Source organism: Vipera berus, assembly GCF_964194415.1.
Source record: "Vipera berus genome assembly, chromosome: 5".
NCBI classification, from domain to species: Eukaryota; Metazoa; Chordata; class Lepidosauria; order Squamata; family Viperidae; genus Vipera; species Vipera berus.
Window position 1 is genome coordinate 6,406,940 of NC_138207.1, and position 26,339 is coordinate 6,433,278.

Sequence of the window (26,339 nt, forward strand, 5' to 3'; positions counted from 1 at the left end):
TTAAGCCTGTGTGGGAATAGCACACAGTTTATAAGGCTGTGGATGCACTGTCAGCTTTACAATAGGGGACAGACTGATTTGTTTCACTCCTTCAGGCAACTGGAGTCTGAAGACCCGCAACAGGCTGGTCAGAAAGATGAAGGTTTCAATTCTTGCCAGCTGCTCTCCCACACATGAACGTTGGCCTGTAGATAAAACAAAGGCATGCATAAAATAGATAATAATCTGTTCTTCAGAGTATACCCTATCAGCAACAAAATCTGGGGGGAAAATGGTAACAGTAAAAATAGATTTCCAAATTGAATCCCAGTAGCTTCCAAGGTCCCTTCCAACTCTGTTATCCTTTTATTCTGCTTCTAGCAGATTTAATTCGCAGAGGTATTTTCCCAGCTTTCCTCTGTTTGCGAACAGGCCTTCAGGGATGAATTTAATAAAACGTATACAAAATGGTAGACCATTGCCAAAGCTACACTATACATTCATGGGGAAAAAACCCCTGATATGGTATGTTTTTTTCCAGAGATGGGCAGTACCCTTCTCATGATTAAGTACTACCCATTGGGTGTTGTTGGTCAGTCAATTGCATGGTCTATCCCAGGGGTAGGCAACCTCGGCTGTTTTATGACTCATGGACTTCAACTCCCAGAATTCCTGAGTCAGCTATGCTGACTCAGGAATTCTGGGAGTTGAAGTCCACGAGTCATAAAAGAGCCGAGGTTGCCTACCCCTGGTCTATCCCATATTTTTCTATCTTATCAAAAAGTAGACTCTACTTTTTCAAATGCCTTCCTGAAGTCCAAGCATACTACTTTTACAGCATTTTGCTGGTCCATTAATTTAGTAACTTTATTAAAGAAGACAATAAGGCTTGCCTGACACAATCTGTTTTTAACAACCACATAATGGCTTATAGTCAATCAATCTATCAATCAGAATAGAGCTGGAAGGAACCTTGGAGGTCTTCTAGTCCAACCCTTGCTCAACCAGGAGACCCTATATCATTTCAGACAGCTAGCTGTCCTTGCTTTTCTTTAAAATCTCCAGTAATGAAGCACCAACAGCTGGTTAATTGTCCTCACTGTTAGGAAGTTTCTCTTGATTCCAGGTTGCTTCTGTCCTTGAGTAGTTTGCATTCATTGTTTCTTATCTTGCCTTCTGGTGCTTTGGAAAATAAATTGACGCCCTCTTCTTTGTGGCAACCCCTCAAATACTGGGATACTGCTATTACATCACCGCTAGTGCTCCAGGACTTTTGAAAGATATAGTACAATAGTTCTAAGATAATATCTTCCAGCTCCTTCAGAACTGGGATGTAATCCATCAGGTCCCAGTAATTTATATTAGTCAAGATCAGACAGGTGTTCTCTTACCATTTTCTTGCATATTTTAATTTTCATTTCTAGTCTGTCTAGAAATATGCTGTATGTTTTTGGTAGACTGGTCTATAATTTCTTTTTGCATGAAGTCTGATTTAAAAAAATGAATTAAGCAGTTCTTTCTCTCTACTGCCTGTTACTTCCTTTCTATCTTCTCTCTTTAGTGGACCGACTGTTTATTATCATTTATTATCTTTGACGTTTGTTGCAAGTCGTTACTTGTTCTGAGCCTTTGATTTCCTGATTTCATCTTTGCAGATACAGGCTATCTGCTGATATTCTACATTACTTATGTCTCTCTCATTCCATTTTTTTGTAATTATCCTTTTTGTCTTTCAGTTTATCTGAGAGATCTTTGTGAAAACAGGCTTGGTTCTTCTTGGATTTCTTGTTTTTCTTTTTCAGCGGTATTGTGTTGGACTGGGTTTTTATGATCATATTTTTCAGAGTTTCCCATGTTTCTTGAGTTGTTGTCCCCTTTAGGATTTTTATCTATGGAATTTTTCTTAGGTTCTCTTTGAGTTTCTTGAAATCACTTCTTTTAAAGTTTAAGACACTAGTTGGATTAACACTAGGTGTTAGTTATGACTTACAAAGCCCTTCATGGCATGGGTCCAGATTACCTACGGCAACACCTGCGGCCGGCGTCAACTTCCCTCCATCCAGTGCGCTCCCACAGAGACGGCCTCCTCAGGGTGCCACCGATCAAAGAATGCCGATTGGTGACCCCCAGGGAGAGAGCATTCTCTGTGGGCACGCCAGACCTTTGGAACCGCCTACCGGTTGAGCTCCGGATGGCCCCCGACCTTCGCTCCTTCCGGCGCGATCTCAAAACATTCTTTTTCGAACAAGCTGGCCTGGTCTGACGGGATGGGGTTGGGTTTTTAAAACTAGTTTTAACTTTAATATGTATTGATTTTATGGGCATGATGTTTAATGGCTTTTTAATTTTTATTGTGTATTGCCCTGTTCACTACCCTGAGTCCTTCGGGAGAAGGGCGGTATAGAAATCAAATTATTAAATTAAATTAAATTAAATATTCTATTGTTTGTGTTTGCATTATATTGAAGTCCAAAATGACATGGTCATTCTTACTCAAGGTTCTGCAATTTTAACTCCCTCTATCACTTCTCTATTAGTAAGAATTAGGTCCAGTATAGCTTTTCCTCTTCCTTTTGGATGTTGGTTATGAATCTGTTCATTCTCCCACTTGCTGCAAAGTTTGTCTCCCAGTTGATATTAGGGTGGTTAGTCTCCCATTACTACTGTGGTATATTTCCTACATACATTTGTTAATTTGTTAGCAAAGTGCTTATCAGTTTCTTCTACTTAGTTGGGTGGCCTGTAGTATACTCCTATAATGTCAGTTTTTTTCCCTTTTACATTGATCTATATGGATTCTAGCAGGTTTTCATCCTTGATTTTGGATATTTCTGTAGAGATGTAGTAATCATTTATATATAAAATGCGACTCCAACTCCTCTTTTGTTAGGTCTGTTTCTTTTGAATAGTTTGTATCCTTCCATCAGCATATTCCAGTCATGAGTTTCATCCCACAAAGTTTCAGTAATGCAACTATGTCCTATCTACCTTCACATACTAATACTTCAAATTCACCCTGTTTGTTCCCTAAACTTTGAGCATTTAATGTTCAGGCATTGGAGTCCTTTTTGGGTCTTTGGTATGTTTCTTATAACTCCTACTTTCTAACTAGGATTTCCATCACTCTCTTACTTCATTGTGTTTTTCTTTTTTTATTTATTCTTTCTATTTACTCCCTACCTCATGTGATTTGGTTATTTAGTGGTTTTTGCTTGGAATTAGGTTCTAATGGTCATGAGGATTGGCACCTCTCCCCCTTCAATTTTAGTTTAAAGCCCTTTGGATAAGATGAGCCAGTCATTTTCCAAATATATTCTTTCCAGTTTTTGTGAGGTGTAGTCCATCCCTTGCCGGTAGCCCTTCATGTAGGTAATGCAGACCATGGTCTGGGAAGCCAGTGGTTCGTTTCTAAAACTCTTTGCTCCCTCATTGGATGTTGGCCTTTTGTTGGAAGTATAGATTAAAATGCCACTTGTGCTCCTAACTTTAACTTTCTTCCCTACCTATTCGTAATGTCTTGCTATTGTTTTCAGATTCATAGTTGTGTCATTGGTCCCCAAGTGTTGGAGAAGAAAGGGGTAGTAATCCCTGGGATTGATTATTTTAGTAAGGTACTTAGTTACATCTTTGATTTTTGCTCCAGGGAGACAATATACCTCCCTAAATTGACTGCCATGTCTGCAGACTATAGTTTCTGTTCCCCTAAGAATTGACTCTCCTATCTCCAATATTCATCTTATTTTTCTTAGGGAAGTCTGGGATACTCCCCCCCCCCTATCACAGAAATGCTGGATTGTGCCTCCTTTTAAGGAACTACTGATGAATGCTCTTTTACGGGTGTCTGCATATTTTTTCCCAGGGGGTGGCTATTGTGGCTATTGAAAGCAATTGTTCAGTTCCAGAGGGGCTTCATTGAAGTGGGATAGTGTAGATAGTAAGAGATTTGCTCTTGGTTGTTAATTGGTTGTTGTTGTTGTTGTTGTTGTTAGTAATCACCTTCATTTCTAGGTGGTCACCTACCCTCCACTTGATTAGCTTTTCCAGGATTTTCCCAGGTATTGATGGGTCTATTATTTCCTGGATCCATTATTTCCCTTTCTGCAGTTTGGTACCACATCAGTTCTTTTCCAGTCATTTGGTAGTTCCCCTATAGTATAGGTAAAGGCCGGTGCTCATCTCCGTTTCAAAGCCGAAGAGCCAGCGCTTGTCCGAGGACGTCTCCGTGGTCATGTGGCCGGCATGACTAGACACCAAAGGCGCACGGAACGCTGTTACCTTCCCACTGTAGTGGTCCCTATTTTTCTACTTGCATTTTTACGTGCTTTCGAACTGCTAGGTTGGCAGAAGCTGGGACAAGTAACAGGTGCTCACTCTGCTATGCGGCACTTGGGATTCAACCCGCCAAACTGCCGACCATCTGATCGATAAGCTCAGCGTCCTAACCCACTGAGCCACTGCATCCCTCCCCTATAGTATATGAGCTTTGAAATATTACATTCAGTGGCTTGGTGATTACATCTATCAACTCCTTCAGAACTCTGAGATGCAAACCATCTGGTCCAGGGGATTGATACCCATTTAGGGTGGATTGATGTTTTCTTACCATTTCCTTGCCTATTTTGATTTGTCTGTTGGTTCTGTCTATCTCCCTCAGAGCTGCTTTTGATAGGCTGTGCTATTTCTTCCTTTTGCATAAAAACAGATGGACAGAAGGAATTAAGCTGTTCTGCTCTCTCCCTGCGACCTGTTGTCTTATTGCCATCCACTCCCTGTAGTGGATCTATCATTTTCTTGACTTTCTTCTTCTTCCTTAAACATTGAAAAAAGGTTTTTGGGGTTTTGGGGTGGTTTTTTTTTTAATTTTAGCATTAATTGCCGGTCTTGGCTTACTCTGCCTTAGCTTTCCTAAAAGTTATACACTGCTTTGGGCTCATGAACGTACCTATTCCAAAGGGCAGAAACGCTTCTCGTTCAATGAACTTCCCGTCCTTATCTAAAAAGTGATTTGGATTGAATTTGTTGGGTGTCTCCCATTCTTCAGGATCAAGAAGAACAGAGCGCAGGTCTGGGATAATAAAGGTCCCCTGTAAAAAAGGAGAGAGAGAGATAATTAAAGAGACCAGTTTCATAAGGGAAATAGGCAGAAAAGTTCAAACGATATTCATGAAACATTTGGTTTTAGTTCCTGAATAGAGAGTTTCTATCCAAATCTATATTCTGCTTTTCCTTTCATGTTGGATTAGTGGAATGCAGCCTGACCATGTTTCTCACCTTTGGAATGTGGTAACCCCTCATCTTCACATCCTTTTTACTTTGCCTGGGAGCCCCAAGTAGCAAGGCATATTCGATACGCTGCATTTCATGAATCACAGCATTGGTGTAGGGCAGCTTCTTCCGATCCTGATAGGAAATTGACCCTGAGATGCCAAACACATCTTCAATCTCCTTCTGGACTTTCTCTAGAAAAAAAAATGATGGAAAAGAAATCTTCATTTTCAATATTGTGTTTCATTTATTTATTTCTGAATTGTAATCCTTAGTGGAACTTTAGGATGTAGGACAAGCTTTAGGGCATTAAAGGTAATCTCATCCTCCTTTTGGATGTCATAAAGGAGAGCAGATTAAAAATGTCCTTCCTGGGCTCTGATTAGATCCAGTTCAAAAAGATTCAGAATATTGATGCAAATTGCTGCTTCAGTTCAAATATTCCACTGAATCTTCTTCAGTCTCGTCAGTCTTCAGAATTCAATGCATCCTTTCTCCAGTCTCTGATCCAGACCACACTTTTTATGGCCAAGGCCTCTGTTGACGTTCTAGGCTCTGGGCCAGTTCTTCCTTCCAGCTCCAAGAAGCTTGTTGAGTTTCCAATCTGGCTCCAGATTCAACTCCAAGTCCATTCATCACTACCCCTCAGCCAGCCATCTGCCTTCAGCACACACTCTCTACCAGAGTCTCCAGACCTGCGACACCTTCAGATTCACACTGACCAGCTCTCCCCTTCTTGACATTATCATCCTGGCCACATCCCTCAACACTGATGATGATGACACTAGGTTGGCTCTGCTCTTTCTGCACCCAATATATGAGCTTGGCTGGTTCCCAATCCTTGGCCAATCCTCTGTGCAAGCTCCAGCCTTCTTTGGTCTCCCATCTTCACCACACCTTCAACCCCTTTGCTGCAGCCATCCCATCTTGGTCCCTCCAACCTCCACTCAAGTAGCAGACAAGGAGGTAGCAGGTTAGGAAGAAGTTAGGGTTAAGGAGAAGGTGGAGGGTTCATTTGGTGCCCCAAGTGGCAAGGAACATCCCACAATGCTCCCATCCCTTATTTCCATAGCAGGGAGCCTTGGCCACCATTTTGATTTCCCCCCCTGTTTATTATCTTACTGAATTTGGTTGTGTATACACAATATAGGCCAGAAACAAATAAGAAATCTGAAAACCTTGGTACATTTCTGCATTTAAAGTGTGTTAACTGTTTTAGATCTGTATTGATGTTCAACTTTTAGTTAATCACTAAATGTGTCAGTGTTCTGATAGACGAGACCAAATAAATCAGAACTCCGAGGCTGATAGATCCCTCAAAGAACATGTTTATTGGTTACATAGTATCGGCACGGTCAAAAGTGAAACCAAGTCTGAAATCTTCTCCAAAGAGTTACACTATTACAAAGTTAAACTTCCTACCCCAGTGCTCCGCAATCAACTATGTTTCTCTATAGAATACTTCGGTGGGCTTTCTGCCAAGATGCTCAAACCCCCCCCCCCCAGCCTAACCAACAAAAATGACCTTGGTTCCCATGGGACATAGAATTGTTTAGACTAGTAGAAATCCTCTGCTCCCCCTCCCATTCATGTGGCAACCTTGAATTAGCAAGATGGCTGCAGCCAGGTTTGTTGTAGAGTTGACATAATGTTTTACTGAGGTTTCAAAGAAGACTCTATATATGTGCATTCTTGGCTTTTCTTTAAACCTGCTAAGTTCATCCTGCAGTTTATACGGTCAAGAATCTAAATTGGAAAATTATTATGAAGAGTATTTTCAAATAATTTCTCTGTGTTTTAGAACCTGAAACTGGCCCTTGTTCCCACAGCCTAGATTTCTCTCACCTTGGATGTCAGGATGATTTGTCAAGAGGAGCAGTGCCCACATCATAGTAGCAAAGGTTGTGTCTACTCCAGCAGAAAAAAAATCAAAAATACACTGAGCCAGGTTGTCTTCATTGTAGGTAGAGTTGGGGTCATTCCTGCTCTGATGTTTAAAATGGAAAATGAAAATTGCAATAATTCTATGCAGGTTTCTTGTGATTATTTTTCCCTCTGTGCCATAAGTCACTAGAATAAATATACTCCTATGATTATATAGGAAAATCAATGCAGAAGAGTCATAATTAGACTGACAGATTTACACTAAAACACTATCTTAAAATAGCCAAGATCAAAGAGAGATTTGATTTTCAAAGAACTTGAATTCATTTCCTTTTATTTTATGGTTGGTTACCTCAGTAAATGCTTGCATGTGGAACAGTGATTATGGGTACCTACTAGGGTGAATCACAAAAATTCACAACCAGGATTATCTACATGCATTCTAATTTAAAGTTATGCTTAAAAGAGATGGGCATGACTGTTCAAACTGCAAGCTTTTGAGAATACTATGAAACACCATGAGAATTCTGAATGCATGCTAGTATTCTTCTGAGTCATCATTAAGCTTTCACCAAATCAATGCAACATCATGAAGAATTCTGGGACAACTGACATAATACATGCTATCTGCCTATTTATGGAGTAGCAACTTGAGAACAAACCACCATACATGTGGCAGTCAGTTGAGCTTGAAAAAAAACATTTGATTGATAGCAGGAGATTCTATACCATTCCAAACAAATTGCTATGCAATCTCTTCTTAAAAACCTCCAGTGACAGAACATCCATAATCTCCGATGGCAAAGCCACTCCACTGATTAATTGTTCTCACTGTCAGGAAATTTTTCCCTAGTTTTACATTGGATGTCTCTTTGATAAATTTTTATCCATTGCTTCTTGATCCCCTCTTCTTGGTGACAGCCCCTTAAATATTGGAAGACTGCTATCACCTTGTAGGGCAGATGGGCAGCATAAAAATTTAGTGAATAAATAATAATAAAAAACTCATGTCACCCCAGTCCTTCTCTTTATTGAACTGAATATACCCAGTTCCTGCAACTGTTCTTTATGTTTTAGCCTCCAGTTCCCTAAGCATCTTTGTTACAATTTTCTGTACTTTTTCTAGGGTCACAAGAGCTTTTTGCATCATGGCGACCAAAACTGGATGTAGTATTCCAAGTGTGGTCTCAGCAGTGCAGTATAAAGCGGCACTAACACTTCACATGCTCTTGATGCCAAGTTCCACATTGTTATCAAGTACTATATGATCTGTTTCTTTTCCATCCACTATGGTTCAACCAATCAACCTTGTTCTTTATACCCAATATGGACACTGTAACCAGAAACCTACAATTGTAACACTCACAGATGCTATTATATACTGATGATATCATGATAGAGAGTGAAAAATGAACCATCCTTAAACCATTCATAGAGAGTGGAACACCTGCCTTAATGGTTTAAGAATGGGGTCCAATATTAAGAAGACTGTATATCTTCAATGTGGTGACCAGGCTAATAGTACACTCAAGACTGATGGTATATTTATTTATTTTATTTATTTATTAAATTTCTATACCGCCCTTTTCCCAAAGGACTCAGGGTGGTGTACAGGGCAATAAAACACAACATACAAAAATTAAAAATAAATTAAATTAATTTAGCCCCAACAATAAATAGTTAAAAATAAACCCAAACCCTTAGTCCAGGCCTGCCTGTTCAAACAACCAAGTCTTCAGGTCACGGCGGAAAAAGCGAAGGTCGGGAGCCATCCGGAGCTCAACAGGGAGTTGATTCCAAAGGGCTGGCACGCCCACAGAGAATGCTCTCCCCCTGGGGGCCGCCAACTGGCAATCCCTGACCGACAGCACCCTGAGGAGGCCCTCTCTGTGGGAGCGCACAGGATGAAGGGAAGTTGATGCCAGCAGCAGGTGCTCCCGTAGGTAATCCGGACCCATGCCATTTAGGGCTTTATAGGTCATCACCAGCACCTTGAATCTCACCTGGAGGGCAACTGGAAGCCAATGCAGCTTGCGGAGCAGAGGTGTTACATGGGAGTATCGGGAAACCCCCATCACCACTCGCGTGGCCACATTCTCCACCAGTTGAAGCCTCTGCGTGGTCCTCAAGGGCAGCCCCATGTAGAGGGCATTGCAGTAGTCTATCCGAGAGGTCACGAGCGCATGAGTGACTGTACGCAGGGCATCCCGGTCCAGATAGGGCCACAACTGGCACACCAGGTGAACCTGGGCAAAAGCCCCCCTGGCCACAGCCCCTACGTGGTCTTCCAAACTGAGCTGTGAGTCCAGGAGGATACCCAAGTTGCGAGCCCTATCTACGGGGGGTAACACCTCACTCCCCATAGTTAAAGATGGAATGAACTGAATTTCCCGAGATGCCGGTACGTACAACAACTCAGTCTTGTCGGGATTAAGCCGAAGCCTGTTCCTCCCCATCCAGACCCAGACTGCCTCCAGGCAACGGGACATCACATCGAGGGCATCACTGGGGTGGTTTGGGGTAGAGATAAAAAGCTGGGTATCATCAGTATACTGATGATACCCCACCCCAAAACCACGAATGATCTCCCCCAGCTGCTTCATATAGATGTTGAACACGAGAGGCGAGAGGACCGACCCCTGAGGGACTCCACAAACGAGAGGCCTCGAGGCCGACCTCTGCCCTCCAGCCAACACCAACTGTGAACGACCCAGGAGGTAGGAGGAAAACCACTGCAAAACAGTGCCACCCACTCCCAACCCCCTGAGGCACCGCAGTAAGATACCATGGTCGATGGTATCAAAAGCCGCTGAGAGATCTAATAGGACTAGGACAGAGGAACAACCCCTGTCCCGAGCCTGCCAGAGATCATTCACCAGCGCGACCAATGCCGTCTCCGTGCTTTACCGGGCCTAAAGCCCGATTGGTACGGGTCCAGGTAATCGGTTTCCTTCAGGAACAGAGTGAGCTGATGCGCCACCACGCTCTCAACAACCTTCGCAAGAAAGCGAAGGTTGGAGACCGGATGATAGTTGTTCAAAATAGCCAGGTCCAGGGCATTTATTTACAATATAATTGTAAATAAAGTGACCCGGTGCAAAGTAACTTCAAATTGATAAATGTTGCTTCTAAAAAAAACCAATCTTTTTCTGAAGACACTGAAACATTAAACATTAAAATATTGTTTCAAATTGTTTTACATTTTTACTGATAGACAAGGCTTTATCTGTCCTTTATCAAATATTTCAGGGAGAGTATTCATTTAAGTATGAATTAACCAAAGTCCCTGTTAATTCTTTTCCTTCTTAGTGGAATTTCTTTAGAAAAGGGGGAAAGGTGTGGAAGGCAAACATGACAGGATGACAAACACGAATTTCTATTTCCCTACACAAAGAACTGTCTAGATCTAGCAAGAGTCTGAGGTTGCAGAGGTACGATATATTTCTTATTTATTTAGAAGCAATCTGAATTTAGCAGGGGCTAAAGTCACAATAGGAATTGCATGAAAAAGAAGAAAAATCTAATGAAGACAATATCAGTAGCTCCCCCTGTTTACTTATAGCAAGGAATGTAATAATTCCTTGTTCATGTATTGAGCTATAATAAACCCATACCTTCTCCATTTGAAGAAGATAATGATCGATGAAATCTTGTGGCTCATGCAGAGAGTGAAGTTCTTTGTGTTTCTCTATTTCCTGCTTTGCAAAGGAGACAATCACATCCACAGCAGCCAGGGCGTTCTTGTGAGGGCCTGGGAGGTAGTTCATTAATCGTGGGAACACACTATACATCTAATAAAAAGGTAGAGGAAAAGTTTTTAGTTAGTTCCCAACACAGTTAAAAGACTTTCAGCAGCTCACAATAATAGATAGCATTTAATAACCAAGCAAAAATATTACAAAAACATTAAAATATGGCAAACAATACATGGTATCAGGTGTCAAAAGTTCTCCAGAAAAGTTTCCAAATACTTGTAGGAAACAAATAATATTAAAGGCAGATAAATTATTATAAAGCTATTATAAAATAATCTTATTGTCTCCAAAAGCCTGTTTACCTATGGCTAACTGATCTGCGATATAATAAATTAGTTCAACTGGATTCACATGCCAGGCTAAATAATAAATCAACTGCATGGGTTGGATTTTCTCATTCTACTAGCTTGTAAAGGAGAAAGTTTGAGTTAGCACCTCAGGATAATCTTTTGGCTCAAAAAATGAGCATCCCTACTCAGAGAAATTCATATATTCGCAACCAAGGTAGGGTTTTTTTGCAAGATATTGAAGACCTGACTGATTCCAAAGACATTTGCATCAGGTGAGGGAGTCATTGCTTATCCTTGGGTGCTTGTGGGTTTGTGCATTTTAATCCTGCAACCCCCCTGAGCTACCTGTGTAAAATGAAAAGATGTACATAATGATAAACAAGATTTACTTCAGAGTTGAAGTGATCGCCTGCTCCAAGTGTAATTGGACAGATAGCAGGTTCAAACTCTTGGCTAACTGAATAAAAGCACAAGTACAACTGGTCAAAGTTACTACGGATTCGAAAAAAGTTACCTATCCCCAGAGCATTTACTGCTTGGCAGGAGACAGTTAATTTCTTTCTCTTTAGCTAGTTATGTGTAAAGTTTAGCAATCCTGACCTTCCTGGCCAAAATAAGTGCAGCATGTTCCCTTCAGAAGGCAGTGTTCAGGGAATGTTACTTACTTCCCCTTCCCGGTCTTGTCATTTCAAGTTACAAGCATAGGTGGGAAAGAGAAGGGAAGTGAGGCCATTACAGCCTCCACCCTCTCTCAAGAGGTGAGTAGCGTATCCTTATAAACCTTTAGGCAGTTTAGGCCCTGGGGGTGGGGTATAGGGGCAGTTACACTTTTGGCCATCTTATAGCTAGGAGCACAAGGCCAGTAAGTAGGCTATGCTACAGCTAGGAGCACATGTAGTGGTGGGATTGAAATACCTGAACAACCGGTTACCTTATTGGATTCAGGCCTGGGCCTCTGAGGCCTAGAATGGATTTATGGAAATTGCATCCACAAACTTCTGATGGGCTGTTCTAGGCCTGGGTGGCCCACAAAAGAGTCCAAACAAAAAGCTGTTATGTTCCCTTTCCTTTGAGAACTTCCTAGAATCTAGCCCTAACACCCCTTTACAGCCCTGAGTCCAAAGGGATCTAACCCTAGCCCTAGCCCTAACCCTAATTTTCATTGTCAATGGGATTTTTCCCATGTATTTCACTGCAGCCCACATAAGAGTCTGGATGAAAAACTGCTATGTTCCCTTTCCTTGGAGAACCTCCTAGAATCTAGCCCTAACACCACTTTTAAGGCATTACTCCAAAGGGATCTAACCCTAACCCTAACTCTAGCCCTAGCCCTAACCCTAATTTTCATTTTCAATGGCAGTTTCCCATGTATTTCACTGTTTCAGCTGTTATGTTCTCTTTCCTTTAAGAACCTCCTTACATCCTTTTTCATCCATGACTGCTAAGTAATCTAACCCTAACCCTAACCCAACTTTCATTTTCATGGTCAATGGGATTTTCCCATGTATTTCATTCCCGCCCACAAAAGTCTGAACGAAAAGCTGTTATGTTCCCTTTCCTTTGAGAACCTTCTAGAATCTAGCCCTAACACCCCTTTTCAGCCCTGACTCCAAACGTATCTAACCCTAATCCTAATCCTAACCCTAGCCCTTACCCTAACCCTAATTTTCATTTTCAATGGGAAAATGAAATGACTTAAAAGTGACTTAAAAAAACATAAATGTTATGGGCGACATCTTGTGGCTAAACCTGATATTACAATTTGTTATTGCCTAAAAGAGACTTGGCTTGAAGCCCAGACTATAGATAAGACTGCAACCTTGACAGATATCAGCTGTGAGAAGCCCAGCTGTGTTCTATACTCAGTGACAAAATTATTTTCATTCTCTGATTGTAAAGCTTTTAACTTAACACTGTATTAAGAGAACATGGATGAAGATCAGGAACAGATATTCAACAGATGTTGAAAGCAATTCATGAAACTATTCTTACAGCTACTGATGAAGTAAGAAGCTACAGAAAAGAAGAAGATGTCAGCCTAGATATACGAACTCAAATTTTGATTACAACTAAAGAATTAACTACACAGAATGTAATAGAAGTGAAACAATTAAATATGATTATAGAAGATTCAATTGACCAACAAACACAGTTAATGGAAAACCCAGAAAAGAGACTGACAACATGGAAAAGGGAAAAGACTTTCTATACAAACCAGAAGAAACTTGAGGATCAAGAAGAAGAACAGACTGAAGGGAAGATAAACATTTCAGGACAATTACGTCGAGATGGAAAAATGGAGAGACGATTTGTTATTCCTTCCAAAAAAATGGTGACCAGATGGCCTTTTCTACTTCAAACAATATATATAATAATACAGGGAGATCTATTTGATGACTTGAAAGCATGGAAATGGAAGGCGAATTGGCAAAGAAAGAAAGCTAGAATAAGGCTGAAGAAAATTGAGGTTTTGACTTATTAGTGGGAATTAAAATAGAATATACTTAAATAGACAAGATGTGTACTTTGAATACTAGATTTTGTTATGAGCTGAAATAAAGAAAACTTTGGTCATTTAAAACTTGGAAGTATAAATATTAAAAGTTAAATTTGAATATTGATTTGCTTATAAAGGTTGAATGTAAAAGTAATTAAGATATATGTAAGCTAAAAATCTATTGATAAAGGGAATTTCCCATTTATTTCACTGCAGCCAACAAAAGAGTCAGAACAAAAAGTTGTTATGTTCTCTTTCCTTTGAGAATCTCCTAGAATCTAGCCCTAAAACACTTTTACATCCATGACTGCAAAGTGATCTAACCCTAACCCTAGCCCTAACCCTAACCCAACTTTCATTTTCATGGTCAATAGGATTTTCCAAGGTATGGGCTAGATTCAGGCAGTTTTCCGAACTCAGGAAAACTTAGCTACCAGTTCTGCTGATCTGGTGTGAACTGGCTGAATCCCACCTGGTCTCTTTTATGGAAAAATGGCTGGTAGTTATTATGTATACCAATGAAGGAGAAGCTTGTGTGAGTGGAAGGTACGCATGTTTGCCTGCCACTCACCCACACACACCGACCTAGGCTGGGCTATCAAGCTGGAAAGTTTGGGGACCGCTGTTTTAGACTCACTGTGTGTTGAGATTTCATATTTTTTTTCTTTTCAGCTGAAATTTCAGTTTTTCTTCCCAGCTGAGATTTTTTCTCAATTTTTTTATTTATCTTTCATTCTTTCATACATCTTTGGATTACAAATTATAGATCCACCTCATTTGCATTTAAGCTTCAACACTTCAACACAATAACATTTAAGTATTGAAATTTTCAGAGTACTCCAGAAATGGCATCTAAACTTGCAAGGCTTTTTTTTTTTTTGCTATGCTGGTGATACTGAAATGATGGATTCCTTCATGGACAAAACCACTTTGGTATAGGGGTTAATGCTCCAGCCTTGAAACTGAGATATTCTGAGTTCTAGTTTCAACTCAAGCACTAAATTAACTGGTGACACTGGGTCAGTTCCTCTCTCTCTCTACCCTAAGAATGGGAAATGGCAAATCACTTCTGAAATTTTGAAAAACTGCAAAGATTTATCCAGGCTGTTGCCAGGAGTCAGGACTGACTCAAGAGCACACACACCTTTTGGGAAGAATAGTACAACTAATGATTTCCAAGGCTGCCTCCATACCTTACATTCATGATTACGTGAAAACGCTGACAGATACATATTTGCTTGGGAACCTTTGTCTCTTTAATAGAAAAGATGACTCACCAAATGGAAAAAGTCACCAGTGACTTTCACAATAGTGTCAAGGGCTTCAATTAACTTCTGGAAGTTTTCATCTTCAGGAGCAAACTGATAGCCGAAACTCAAAGAGCATACAACATTAGAAATTGCATGTTGTATTGAAAATGAAGGGTCAAATGGCTGCCCTGCAAATGAAGATATTTTATAATGAATTTCATAAAGAAGAGAACTTCTCAGGGGATGAAGGAAGAAAAATGGAAATTCTGTCATTTTTTTTTCAAAAAGTTAAAATCAAATCAAATGCATCTCTTTTTATTTGAAATACTAAGAATAGAAAAGATTATTTTCAGACAGACGTGAACCATTTTCATTACCCCAAATTACAGACCTTTTGTTTGTCTAAAGGTCTCCACCAGTTTCTGAGCTGCGTCTTCTATTTGATACTCAATGCTTTTCTTCCCCAGGCCCAGCTTCCGCAGAGAAGTGATGGTGATGTGTCGTTGCTGTTTCCAGACGTGGCCACTGGAAAAAATAATTCCTGTGGGCATCAGCAGACAATGATAAATGATTCCTGATAACATTCATGTTAAAAAACTAGCTAGGTCTAGTTCTTGCCAAACAGCTACAATGCACATCAAAGCCTTCTAAGACTGTAATTATGAAGAAGTGATAGAAGGAGTTAAAGTTGTCAGAACCTTGGGCGAGAATGACCACATCATAATGAAATTCAGTATAATGCAAACAGAAGCAACAGAATATAATCCAAGCAGTGTCTTAAACTTAAAAGTACTGATTTTATCCATGGATAAAAATCCTAAAGGGGAAAACAACTGAAGAATCATGGGAAACTCTGAAAAATACAATCAAAAATCCACAATCCAACACAATACCACTGAAAAAGAAAAAAAGAAAAAGAAAGAATCCAAGAAGAAACCAGCACGGTTGCACAAAGATCTCTCTGATAAACTGGAAGACAAAAAAGATAAGTACAAAAAATAGGAAGAGGGACACATAACTAAGGCAGAATATCAGCTGATAGCCTGAATCTGCAAAGATGAAGTCATGAAAGCAAAGGCTCAGAATGAACAAAGACTTGCAAGAAAAGCCAAAGATAATAAAAGAAGTTTCTTTCCACACACACACATATATATATATATATATATATATATATATATATATATATATATATATATATATATATATATATATATATATATATATATGAAAAGTGGAGAGAAAGTAGATTTGCTTAACTCATCCTTTGCATTTGTGAGAAATTATTCTTAAAAATTTTATTAGTGGAAGAGATAAAGTGGGAAAATATAGAAGTGCAGTTTTATCAAAATGTGAGTAAGTTACATTATTTTCAAAGGAGCAGTTTCTAATCCTCAAGGAACCAATTTCTTAAATTTGGAATTCACTACAAATTTGGATTCTTCTTAATCAGATATTGTAAAAGAAATTTCAATTCTTGAAGAAATTAAAATCGTCTCCCTGCACTTAAGAAGACATGCATGTTCCTTTTATCAAGTGGTAAAAGGAGGCCAGGGATGCGGTGGCTCAGTGGGTTAGGGTGCTGAGCTTGTCGATCAGATGGTCGGCAGTTTGGCAGGTTGAATCCCGAGTGCCACGTAACAGAGTGAGTGCCTGTTACTTGTCCCAGCTTCTGCCAACCTAGCAGTTCGAAAGCACGTAAAAATGCAAGTAGAAAAATAGGGACCACTACGGTGGGAAGGTAACAGTGTTCTGTGCGTCTTTGGCGTCTAGTCATGCCGGCCACATGACCACGGAGACATCCTCGGACAAGCGCTGGCTGTTCGGCTTTGAAACAAAGATGAGCACCGGCCCCTAGAGTTGGAAACGACTAGCACGCATGTGCTGGGGAACCTTTACCTTTACCTTAAAAGAATGCCAGGTGAGAAGGAGAGGGGGTGAAAGGGTTTTGTAGAAATGAAGGAGGAATAAGGGGGGGGGGGAAACTTCAGAAAATTAAGATATTACCTGAAGAGTCAAGCATGCCACTTTTATAAACAACACCTGGCATCGGACAGTGAAAGTTTCTGCTTTTTTCATTATGTGAAAACAGCTAAATGCTATGAAATAATCATAAAATTAGCGTCTTTGAATGCTTGTGTCCTAAACTTTCCGGTTCTTGAGGATCATCAGAAAACTGGACAGATTGGACAGATAAACCATAGAGGTTAAAGAGAAAGAGGATTCAATTTATTTTAAAACATGGGATAAATTTTACCAATGGTTAGGAAAACAAACTAATGAGAAATGAATGTGATATGTTATTTTGAATCTATATTAGTAAGGAGAATGATATGTATTGAGTAACTGATATTGTTTATGATTATCGCTTAGCATATATATCACAGCTATTTACTGTTATATTAATTAGCGTTAACTGAACATATGTACCCGGACAATAGTCTGTTTGCTAAAGCTTGAAAATGTTATTGGGGGAAAACCCTAATGTTGTTCCTAACCCTGTTCCCACCCCAATCACGATCCTAACCCCATCCCAAACCCTGATCCCGACTCTTGTTATATCCCCTCCCTAACCTTATAAAAGGGACGCAGTGGCTTAGTGGGTTAGGACGCTGAGCTTGTCGATCAGAAGGTCGGCAGTTTGGCGGGTCGAATCCCGAGTGCCGCGTAACAGAGTGAGCGCCTGTTACTCGTCCCAGCTTCTGCCAACCTAGCAGTTCGAAAGCACGTAAAAATGCAAGTAGAAAAATAGGGACCACTGCGGTGGGAAGGTAACAGCGTTCCGTGCGCCTTTGGCGTCTAGTCATGCCGGCCACATGACCACGGAGACGTCCTTGGACAAGCGCTGGCTCTTCGGCTTTGAAACGGAGATGAGCACCGGCCCCTAGAGTTGGAAACGACTAGCATGCATGTGCGGGGGATCCTTTACCTTTACTTTTTTAACCTTATAAAATGCAATAAAAACTTCTTTTTTAAAAAAGAAAACTCCAGGTCAAAGAGACTACCTTGTGAATCTTTTTTTTGTCTTTATATGTAATCTTAGCAAAGATAGGAAAATGAGCTATTCACTCTGAGCTATGCAAGGCTCATTATGTGGCTATGAATACATATGCAGAAATCAACTATTTCCCCCTTTTATATTAATATATAGTTATTATACTGTATGTACAGGTAGTTGTCAAATTATAACAGTTTATTTAGCGACCATTCAAAGTTTCAGTGGCACTGAAAAAAATAACTTATGACCATTTTTCACACTTACAACCATTGCAGCATCCCCACGATCATGTGATCAAAATTCGGATGCTTGGCAACTGGCATGTACTTGTGACAGTTGCAGTGTCCCAAGGTCATGTGATTCCCCCTTTTTGCGACTTTCTGATAAGCAAAGTCAATGGGGAAGCCAGATTCACTTAACCACCGTGTTGCTAACTTATCAATTGCAGTGATTCACTTAACAGCTGTGGCAAGAGAGATCGTAAAATGGGGCAAAAGTCACTTAAGAAATGTCTCACTTAACGACAGAAATTTTGGGCTCAGTTGTGGTCGTAAGTCGAGGATTACCTGTCTGTATAAGGAAGCCACCAAGAGTTACCTTATGGTAAGATGGGTGGCAAATAAATAAATAAATAAATAAATAAATAAATAAATAAATAAATAAATAAATATAGTTTTATCACTTTTAACATTGCAAGCCACCAGAGACACTTCATGATGAGATGAGTGACAAACAAATTTAGTAAATCCTCCTCCTCCTCCTCCTCCTCCTCCTCCTCCTCCTCCTCCTCCTCACATTCATCATCATCATCATCATCATCATCCCTGGTCCTTGGAAAGGACTCAATAGATATTTAGCTGAGTTGGTCATACAGACAGAATTTGTGAAAAAACGAATTTGCAAAATCTGGAGGAAGAAGCCAAATATGAAGGAGAAGGAAGGGACTGAAGAGACAAAGGAAAATGGAGAAAGTGTTAGTTAGATGGGGATGATGAGAGCCTCCAAAAAAGAGGTAGTTTTTTAGTGAAAAAGAAGTAATGTCTAAATTGATGCATAATATAATGGGCCAGATAGAAAGCTATGGAGGTGTACAATAATTGGGTGCAAAGTAGATGAAGTAGTATTCCTTTTGCTTATCTCATGCCAATAAATTATTTTGGTTACTATGCCTAATTTCCCCCCAATACTGTGAATAATCTTACTAGTAGTTATAATTTCTCTAGTTGCACTTACCCAATCCTTTCCCTAAAGCGATCAAAAAAGGATCATCCGGTCGGTCAGAGAATTCCCCTGGGAAGCTGTTCATTATTTCTTTCACAGTTTTGAATCCAGACAGCACTATGAGACGTTTAGGTCCAACCCACATGGTGTATATATTTCCATATCGTTTTATATGCTGCCGAGTGAATCAAAGTTGAGAAATGTTACAATTAAAGAAAACAGATTATTTATAGTTATTACACCCACCTACAGTTTTTTTCTTAAATCCTCAATTCTAAGACCTTTCACCATATGCAATTCTCTGATCTTTAGAATTCTTTTTTCTCCAAGATCCCTGCCAAGAACTTTATCTACTTTTTTTAAAAAAAATTGCTGGGATGTTCCTTTCTCTGTGTTTCTACTTGAAGTCCACCTTCTCCCATCTGTTTGCTCCCTTCTCCCATGCCTCAAATGAGAGATGGCCGTCTTACTGCCCATTCCTCCTGTGACTGACAGATAATTTGCTCAGTTATAGCCAAGATCGTGTCCAATATCAATTTGTAGTTAAGTGATGGGATATAGTCATCCATTTCATTAATGTTTACAACTAAGTCTTCCATGGAAGCTATTTTAATAGAAGTCAGTAATTTTCCACCTCCAATGCTCCTAAAAGTTGTTTTCAGTACCAGGTGTTCCCACACTTGTCTTTGAAGATAATATCAAGGACAACTCTGTTATTCAGTCAGCTGTCAGAATAAGCAAAAGGTTTACCTGCAATTCCAAATTTAGCCACAGGATGTCAGCTGTAGCATATAGAATAAGTTGTAAAATACTTTTTTCAAATTAATATAAAGCTTTTATATAATTAGTCCATTCTTTTTTCCTTAGTTCACATCTTAAACAGAAAATAGGGTAGTAGATCCCCACAAAAATATGAGCTTTTTAATAGGTAGGAATGAGATTGCTTAGTTTCTTTGCTTAATCAGATGGTGTTTTTTTCCTTCACTTTAAGGCTTAAAATGTTATTCCCCCAAGTATACAAAAGCTGTTTATTCAAAAAAAGGGGGGGGGGAGAAAATTTTCAGAGAAGTTCCACAGGCAAGCAGTTAGGGCAATAAGAAAGGAAAGGTCTCACCCAAGTCCTCCAGATTGCTTTGTTGTGCTAGATGGTGCTTTTGGCTTTTGGCAGGGAACAGCTTAATGATCGGCCATCGGTCTCTTCTTCTTCAGGCCAAAAGGAGCTACTATGGATTCAGGTGGAGGGCTGCTGCCCTTCCATGATCACAGGAGGGCCTCCTTGCAGTGGTCACCCCTCCAGGACAACTTTCGACCCTTTTCTCCAATGAAGAAAGATCAGATGGCAGGGAGGGAGCTCTCTTTACATGTCCAAAAGCACTGCATGCGCAAACTGGAAGCCTCCCAACTGATTGTTATATTGAGAGACAGTTTACAGACTTTGTTGTGACCTGATCTAATGTTCTTCATCAGATGGGTTGCAACCTAAATTAAGATTGGCCAGAAGAGCAAATCAATCTGCATAAAACTAATTTGTAGAAATTGATCATCTTCCTTGTAATATACTGTATGATCCATGTAGATAGGTTGGACTAGAACAGTGTTTTTTCAACCTTTTTTGGGCAAAGGCACACTTGTTTCATGAAAAAAATCACGAGGCACTCCACCATTAGAAAATGTTAAAAAATTTAACTCTGTGCCTATATTGACTATATATAAAGTAATTCTCTTGAATAGGAATCAAATAAACACAAAGAAAGTATTTTATAATTACTTTTCAATTTTTCCCACGGCACACCAGGCAACATCTCGCGGCACACTAGTGTGCCGCGGAACAGTGGTTGAAAAACACTGGACTAGAAGACCTCCAACGTCCCTTCCAACTCTGTTATTCTATTATTCTGTTAGTTTGGAGGATAACCTTGTTAGTCAAACCCCAAACCAAAAGAGTTTAGTAACACTATTACAGTCTATAGAGAGCCTTATGAAATTGCTGGCATATTTCAAAACAGGCATCTGAAACAAAAAGCCCAAAGAAGGTATAAAAACCTACTCACTCTTAATTGCATTTTGTCAGCTGTCCCAGAACTGCATGCTGTTGCTCATCAATAAACAAGAACCTTCTTTCCTAAGCAGTTAGCCTCCATTTTTTATTCCCCAGCTTGGAACTGGACCTGATTTTTCTTTCAACAAGCCTTTTCTCATTCCAACTGAATCATGTGATGTTTGCTTGTTATTCTAGCATGCCAGAATAAGTATTGAATAATGAGTATTACCAGCCTGATTTTGGAAACTAAACATTAAGAAAACCAAGATCATGGCATCAGGCCCTCTCAATTCCTGGCAAATAGATGGGGAAGAAATGGAGGTAGTGACAGATTTTATTTTCTTGGGCTCCAAGATCACTGCAGATGGGGACTGTAGCCAAGAAATTAAAAGACACTTGCTCCTCGGGAGGAAAGCCATGGCAAATCTAGACTGCACACTAAAAAGCAGAGACATCACCCTGTCAACAAAAGTGTGTATAGTCAAGGCTATGGTCTTCCCAGTTGCAATGTATGGCAGTGAAAGCTGGACCATAAGAAAGGCTGAGCGCCAAAGAATCGAGGCTTTTGAACTATGGTGCTGGAGAAGACACCTGCGAGTCCCTTGGACTGCAAGGCGATCAAACCGGTCAGTCCTAGAGGAGATCAACCCTGACTACTCTTTAGAAGGCCAGATCCTGAAGTTGAAACTCAAATACTTTGGCCACCTAATGAGAAGGAAGGACTCACTGGAGAAGAGCCTAATGCTGGGAAAGATTGAGGGCAAGAGAAGAAGGGGACGACAGAGAATGAGGTGGCTGGATGGAGTCACTGAAGCAGTAGGTGTGAGCTTAGATGGACTCCAGAAGATGGTAGAGGACAGGAAGGCCTGGAGGAACATTGTCCATAGGGTCGCGATGGGTCGGACACGACTTCGCAGCTAACAACAACAATCAGATTACTAAAGAACACCCAAACTATACATGCGTCAGATGCAAATTATGTGAACTACTACAGGAAAGGAACTTAGAAGCAACTCTAGCCAAACCCCAACATATGAAAGAAAGCTCCACCCAAACTGAACCAAACCACAAACAAATAACTCCCAGAGGACTTGACCCTACCGATAAACCCTTGGAGGAAGACAAATGGAGGAATGTCACACACAGAAGGAAACACAATATCCAAAGAAAGAAAAAGCATACAACAAACAACCCCCTCTGCCCAATCCTACCCAACTGACCTATCGATTTCTTCCCTTAGACAGAAACACACAGACCCACAACCATCCCCCCCCAAAGAAGACATGCAGACACCTAGCAAAAAGACTTCAAATATCCCTAAAAAGTCACTTCAAATATCCCTAAAATGAGTTTCAATGTGGAGAAAAGCAAAGTCTTACATCTAGGCAGGATAAACCAAAGGTACAAATACAGATTGGGTTAGACCTGGCTTAAAAACAGCAACTGCGAGAGGGACCTCGGAGTCCTGGAACTAAGGAGAAATTTCCTAACAGTGAGGACCATCAACCAGTGAAACAACTTACCCCCAGAAATCATTGGTGCTCCATTACTGGAGATTTTTAAGAAGAGACTGGACAGCCACCTGTCTGAGATGTTATAGGTTCTCCTGCTTGAGGAGGCGGCTGGACTAGAAGACCTCCAAGGTCCCTTCCAGCTCTATTCTATTCTATTCTATTCTATTCTATTCTATTCTATTCTATTCTATTCTATTCTATTCTATTCTATTCTATTCTACTCTACTCTACTCTACTCTACTCTACTCTACTCTACTCTACTCTACTCTACTCTACTCTACTCTATTTCTATTTCTATTTCTATTTCTATTTCTATTTCTATTCTATTCTAATATGGTAAACTGTTTTCTGGCTTCTCTTAGGCCAAAAAGAAAAAGGAAATGAGCTTTTTCTCTATCCAGCTGAATCATTTCTCTAAAAATGTACATGTGCAGAATGAATAACATTCTCGGCTCATAATATTTATTTCTCCTGTTTTCCCCTCTCTTTGTAACTGTTGCTTGGAGATGCATTAGTTCACGTAAAAGCCCTTTGGTGCTTTATTGAGAATAGAATTCTAATACAGTACTTGTTCTAGCATTCCAAAATAATTCTACAGTACTCAGTCACTATGTCTTGCTACTACATTCTGGGTTTTTGTTTTTATTTTTTTATTTATTATGAAATTTATTTGCTGCCCATTTTATGTCAAATGACTCTGGGTGCCTTACAAAGTAGAAACCTTAGAAACATTAAAATAATCAAATATAAGTAACAAGGCAGATAAAATAAATTCATTAGCACAAGATGGTAAAGGAGGGAGCTGGATATACAGCAGTGGGGAAAGTGGGGTTAGGGTTTAACTAGACCAGGGGTCAGCAACCTGAAACAGTGAAAGAGCCACTTGGAACCGGTTAACTCATAAAAGGAAAAACTGGGAGCCGCAAAAAAATGTGTGTGCATGCATGTAGATGCGCACATGCGCAGAACAGGGTTTGAAGAGTGGAGCCAAGGCGAGATATGCACCTACCCTGCATATTTGAATTGATTGGTTGAACTTTTTTAGTCCCACTTTTTTTTGGGGGGACTACACATAGCAGAGGACTGGGTTGCAGACCTGTGAACTAGACCATTACCTCCAGTGTGATGCTCACCCATTGGATCTCAAGCCATTTGACAAAGCCAAGTCTTAAGACGCTTACTAAAAGTCAGGAGGGTGGGAAGCAATCTCAATTCAGTGGATAGGATGTTCCAGAATGCAGGAGCCATGGCAGAGAAGTCTCTTTTCTTCAGTCCTGCCAACTGAAATTCTTTGACTGATGGGATCCACAGTATCCCCCCCTCTGTTGGAGTGGTGGACCTGGTCAATCACATCAGTTTTCATGGTTTTATAACCTTCACCTTGAGTTGTATGATTCTTTTACCTTTGATTTTTTGATGAACTATTAGAACCCAGAAGAAGAATGGCTTTCACTACCTAGGCAAAAATGTTGTTTCAACTTGATTTAACAGACAATGACTAATTATGGTACTGTCTATTGGAGGAATATTATTAGAGTATCATAATTCCACCAACAGTGGTGTCCAATTAAATGATATTCCCCATCACACACTGTTTCTTGAAAATTATTTCTGAATTCTAAGGAGTTACATATCTTATATTGCTAAAAGACTTGATGCTGGGGTATGTGCCAACAATGGAGAAGTAGTCAAATTAGACATTATAATCACCAATATCTGCTAAGCAGATATGAAATCTCTGTACAGACAAATCTGTTTTATTGCTTCTTTCTCCAGCCAGCTACATTATCTAAAGAAGGTATTACTCCTCATAACTCAGATCCAGAAAGTTTTTGAAATCAACATAGAATTGCAAAATTAGACAGAATCACTTAGGCTACCAAGTTCCACCTACTGTCCATTGCAGGAATACAGCATAAAGCATCTTCAACAGAGGAATGTCTCATTTGAGCAGAATGAAGGGGAAACCACCCCTTCCTCTGGTGAATTCATCCCATTATTAAAGCTTTTTTGTTTGTTTGTAAGATTGAATTAGAATTTGCCTTCTAAAAATTCAACCTCATCATTTCACAACCAGCTCTGTGAAATGTTGGCAAAAAGGTCTTGGCTTGAAAATTCGGGCATGATGAGAAAATTAATCAAGTGTCACCACTATGCCTTGATTAATTAAATTCCTTATCATGCAGGAATATTTTACCAGGTGAATACATTTGTTTATAGTTATGGTACAAAAAACTCCATTGAGAATTATTGTACATATTATAGCTTGATTATTTAGAAAGAAATACCTTCCGGAAAAAATCTTCATGTAGCCAAAACCCATCCGTCCACAAGGTCCCAATGAAAGGTAGAGCCAAAGGACCAGGAGGCAAATGTCTTTGGGACCAGAGTTGTTTGAAGAAAAACACAATCAGCAGAGCAAGCAGCAAAATAAACAAAAATATCCCTGTCACTATCATTTTCCTGTTGGATCTTTATCTTTGAGACTTTCTGGTTGATCTAAAGGCGATCGTCTTCTTTTATCTGATGGCTTTTTGCTTTTCTTCTTGTGTTATATATTTCATTGTTGGAAAAAGTTCCTGCAACAACTGTTCTTAATCCAAGCAACAAAGTGTAGATGGTGAGCTATGGGTGCTTATTGATGCCTACCTAAAAGTGGTGTCATCACCCTTGCTACCTAACCCATGACCAGATCTGGAAATAATTTATGCTAAAACTTTAGCAGGAACAATTGCCCAACTCTGAAGCATCATTACATCCAAGAGAAGTCATGTGGTTTGATTAGTACAAGTCATCCTTTGTGATATTGTGTTTTGCCTTCTGGGCCAATACCTTTATTATTCCTTTTTGCCTTACCATTAAATTGGTGATTGCCTTAATATATTTCATTCTAAGCACAGACTGAAAGCTGAATCATTAAAAAGAAATCTAAGTTCTTGAGTTCCAGATGTTCCAGATGTCCAGGCTCAGGTTTCATTTGGTTCCTAGAATCATTTTACAACTATCCCTTCATACAACCATCTTTATGGTAATTGGGTGTCAGGCCCATGCTTCAAGGATAGGGATCCCCCAATTCTCTCCTTGAATCACGTTCTTGCTTATTATTAATTTGTTTGTTCTCTAAATGTATAAATTGTCCCATTCACCAATGTGACTCTAGGTGATATGCAATAGGTGACTTTCTTTCTCTAAATGCTTTTGCCCACACCCCAGATCTTGCAACCGATTAAAAAAAATAGATCTCTTCCCCTTCTTTATAAGCCACAGTTGGTCAGAAATATGTGAATTAATGTGATAACATCTTGTTGACAAAATACAAGCATTAATTAGACAGAGGATCAAAAAATGTGTTGCTATATATTTCTGTTCAATGGAGTACAGTGTTCAGGAAGAAAATCTGAAGCATCAGATAAAAGGAAGCAGCAATTTAGTTGTTTAGTGACAGTTCAAAATTATAAAAGTGACTTATGACCATTTTCACACTTAGGAGCATTGCAGCATCCCTATGATCATGTGATCAAAAATTTTCCCCAACATGATTATTTTAAAATCACAGTGTCAAAGTTCTGACTGACAAATCCAACCCAGCAAACACATTTGAGATGTTCCTATCTCTTAATGTTAAACTTTATTGATTACATCATTTTA

General features: G+C 39.7%; 1 protein-coding gene across 1 annotated transcript; it reads right to left on the bottom strand.

Annotated features, from left to right (window-relative positions):
* LOC308668897 (cytochrome P450 2J2-like) lies at window positions 1–25,150 on the bottom strand (the record flags this gene model as incomplete). The annotated part of the gene is made up of 9 exons (XM_081329164.1): window positions 1–185; window positions 4,922–5,063; window positions 5,251–5,438; window positions 7,090–7,231; window positions 10,743–10,919; window positions 14,948–15,108; window positions 15,312–15,461; window positions 19,149–19,311; window positions 24,980–25,150. 9 exons carry the CDS (start codon window positions 25,148–25,150, stop codon window positions 1–3), a joined length of 1,479 nt encoding a protein of 492 aa, XP_081185290.1.
* Between the last annotated feature and the right edge of the window lie 1,189 nt (window positions 25,151–26,339).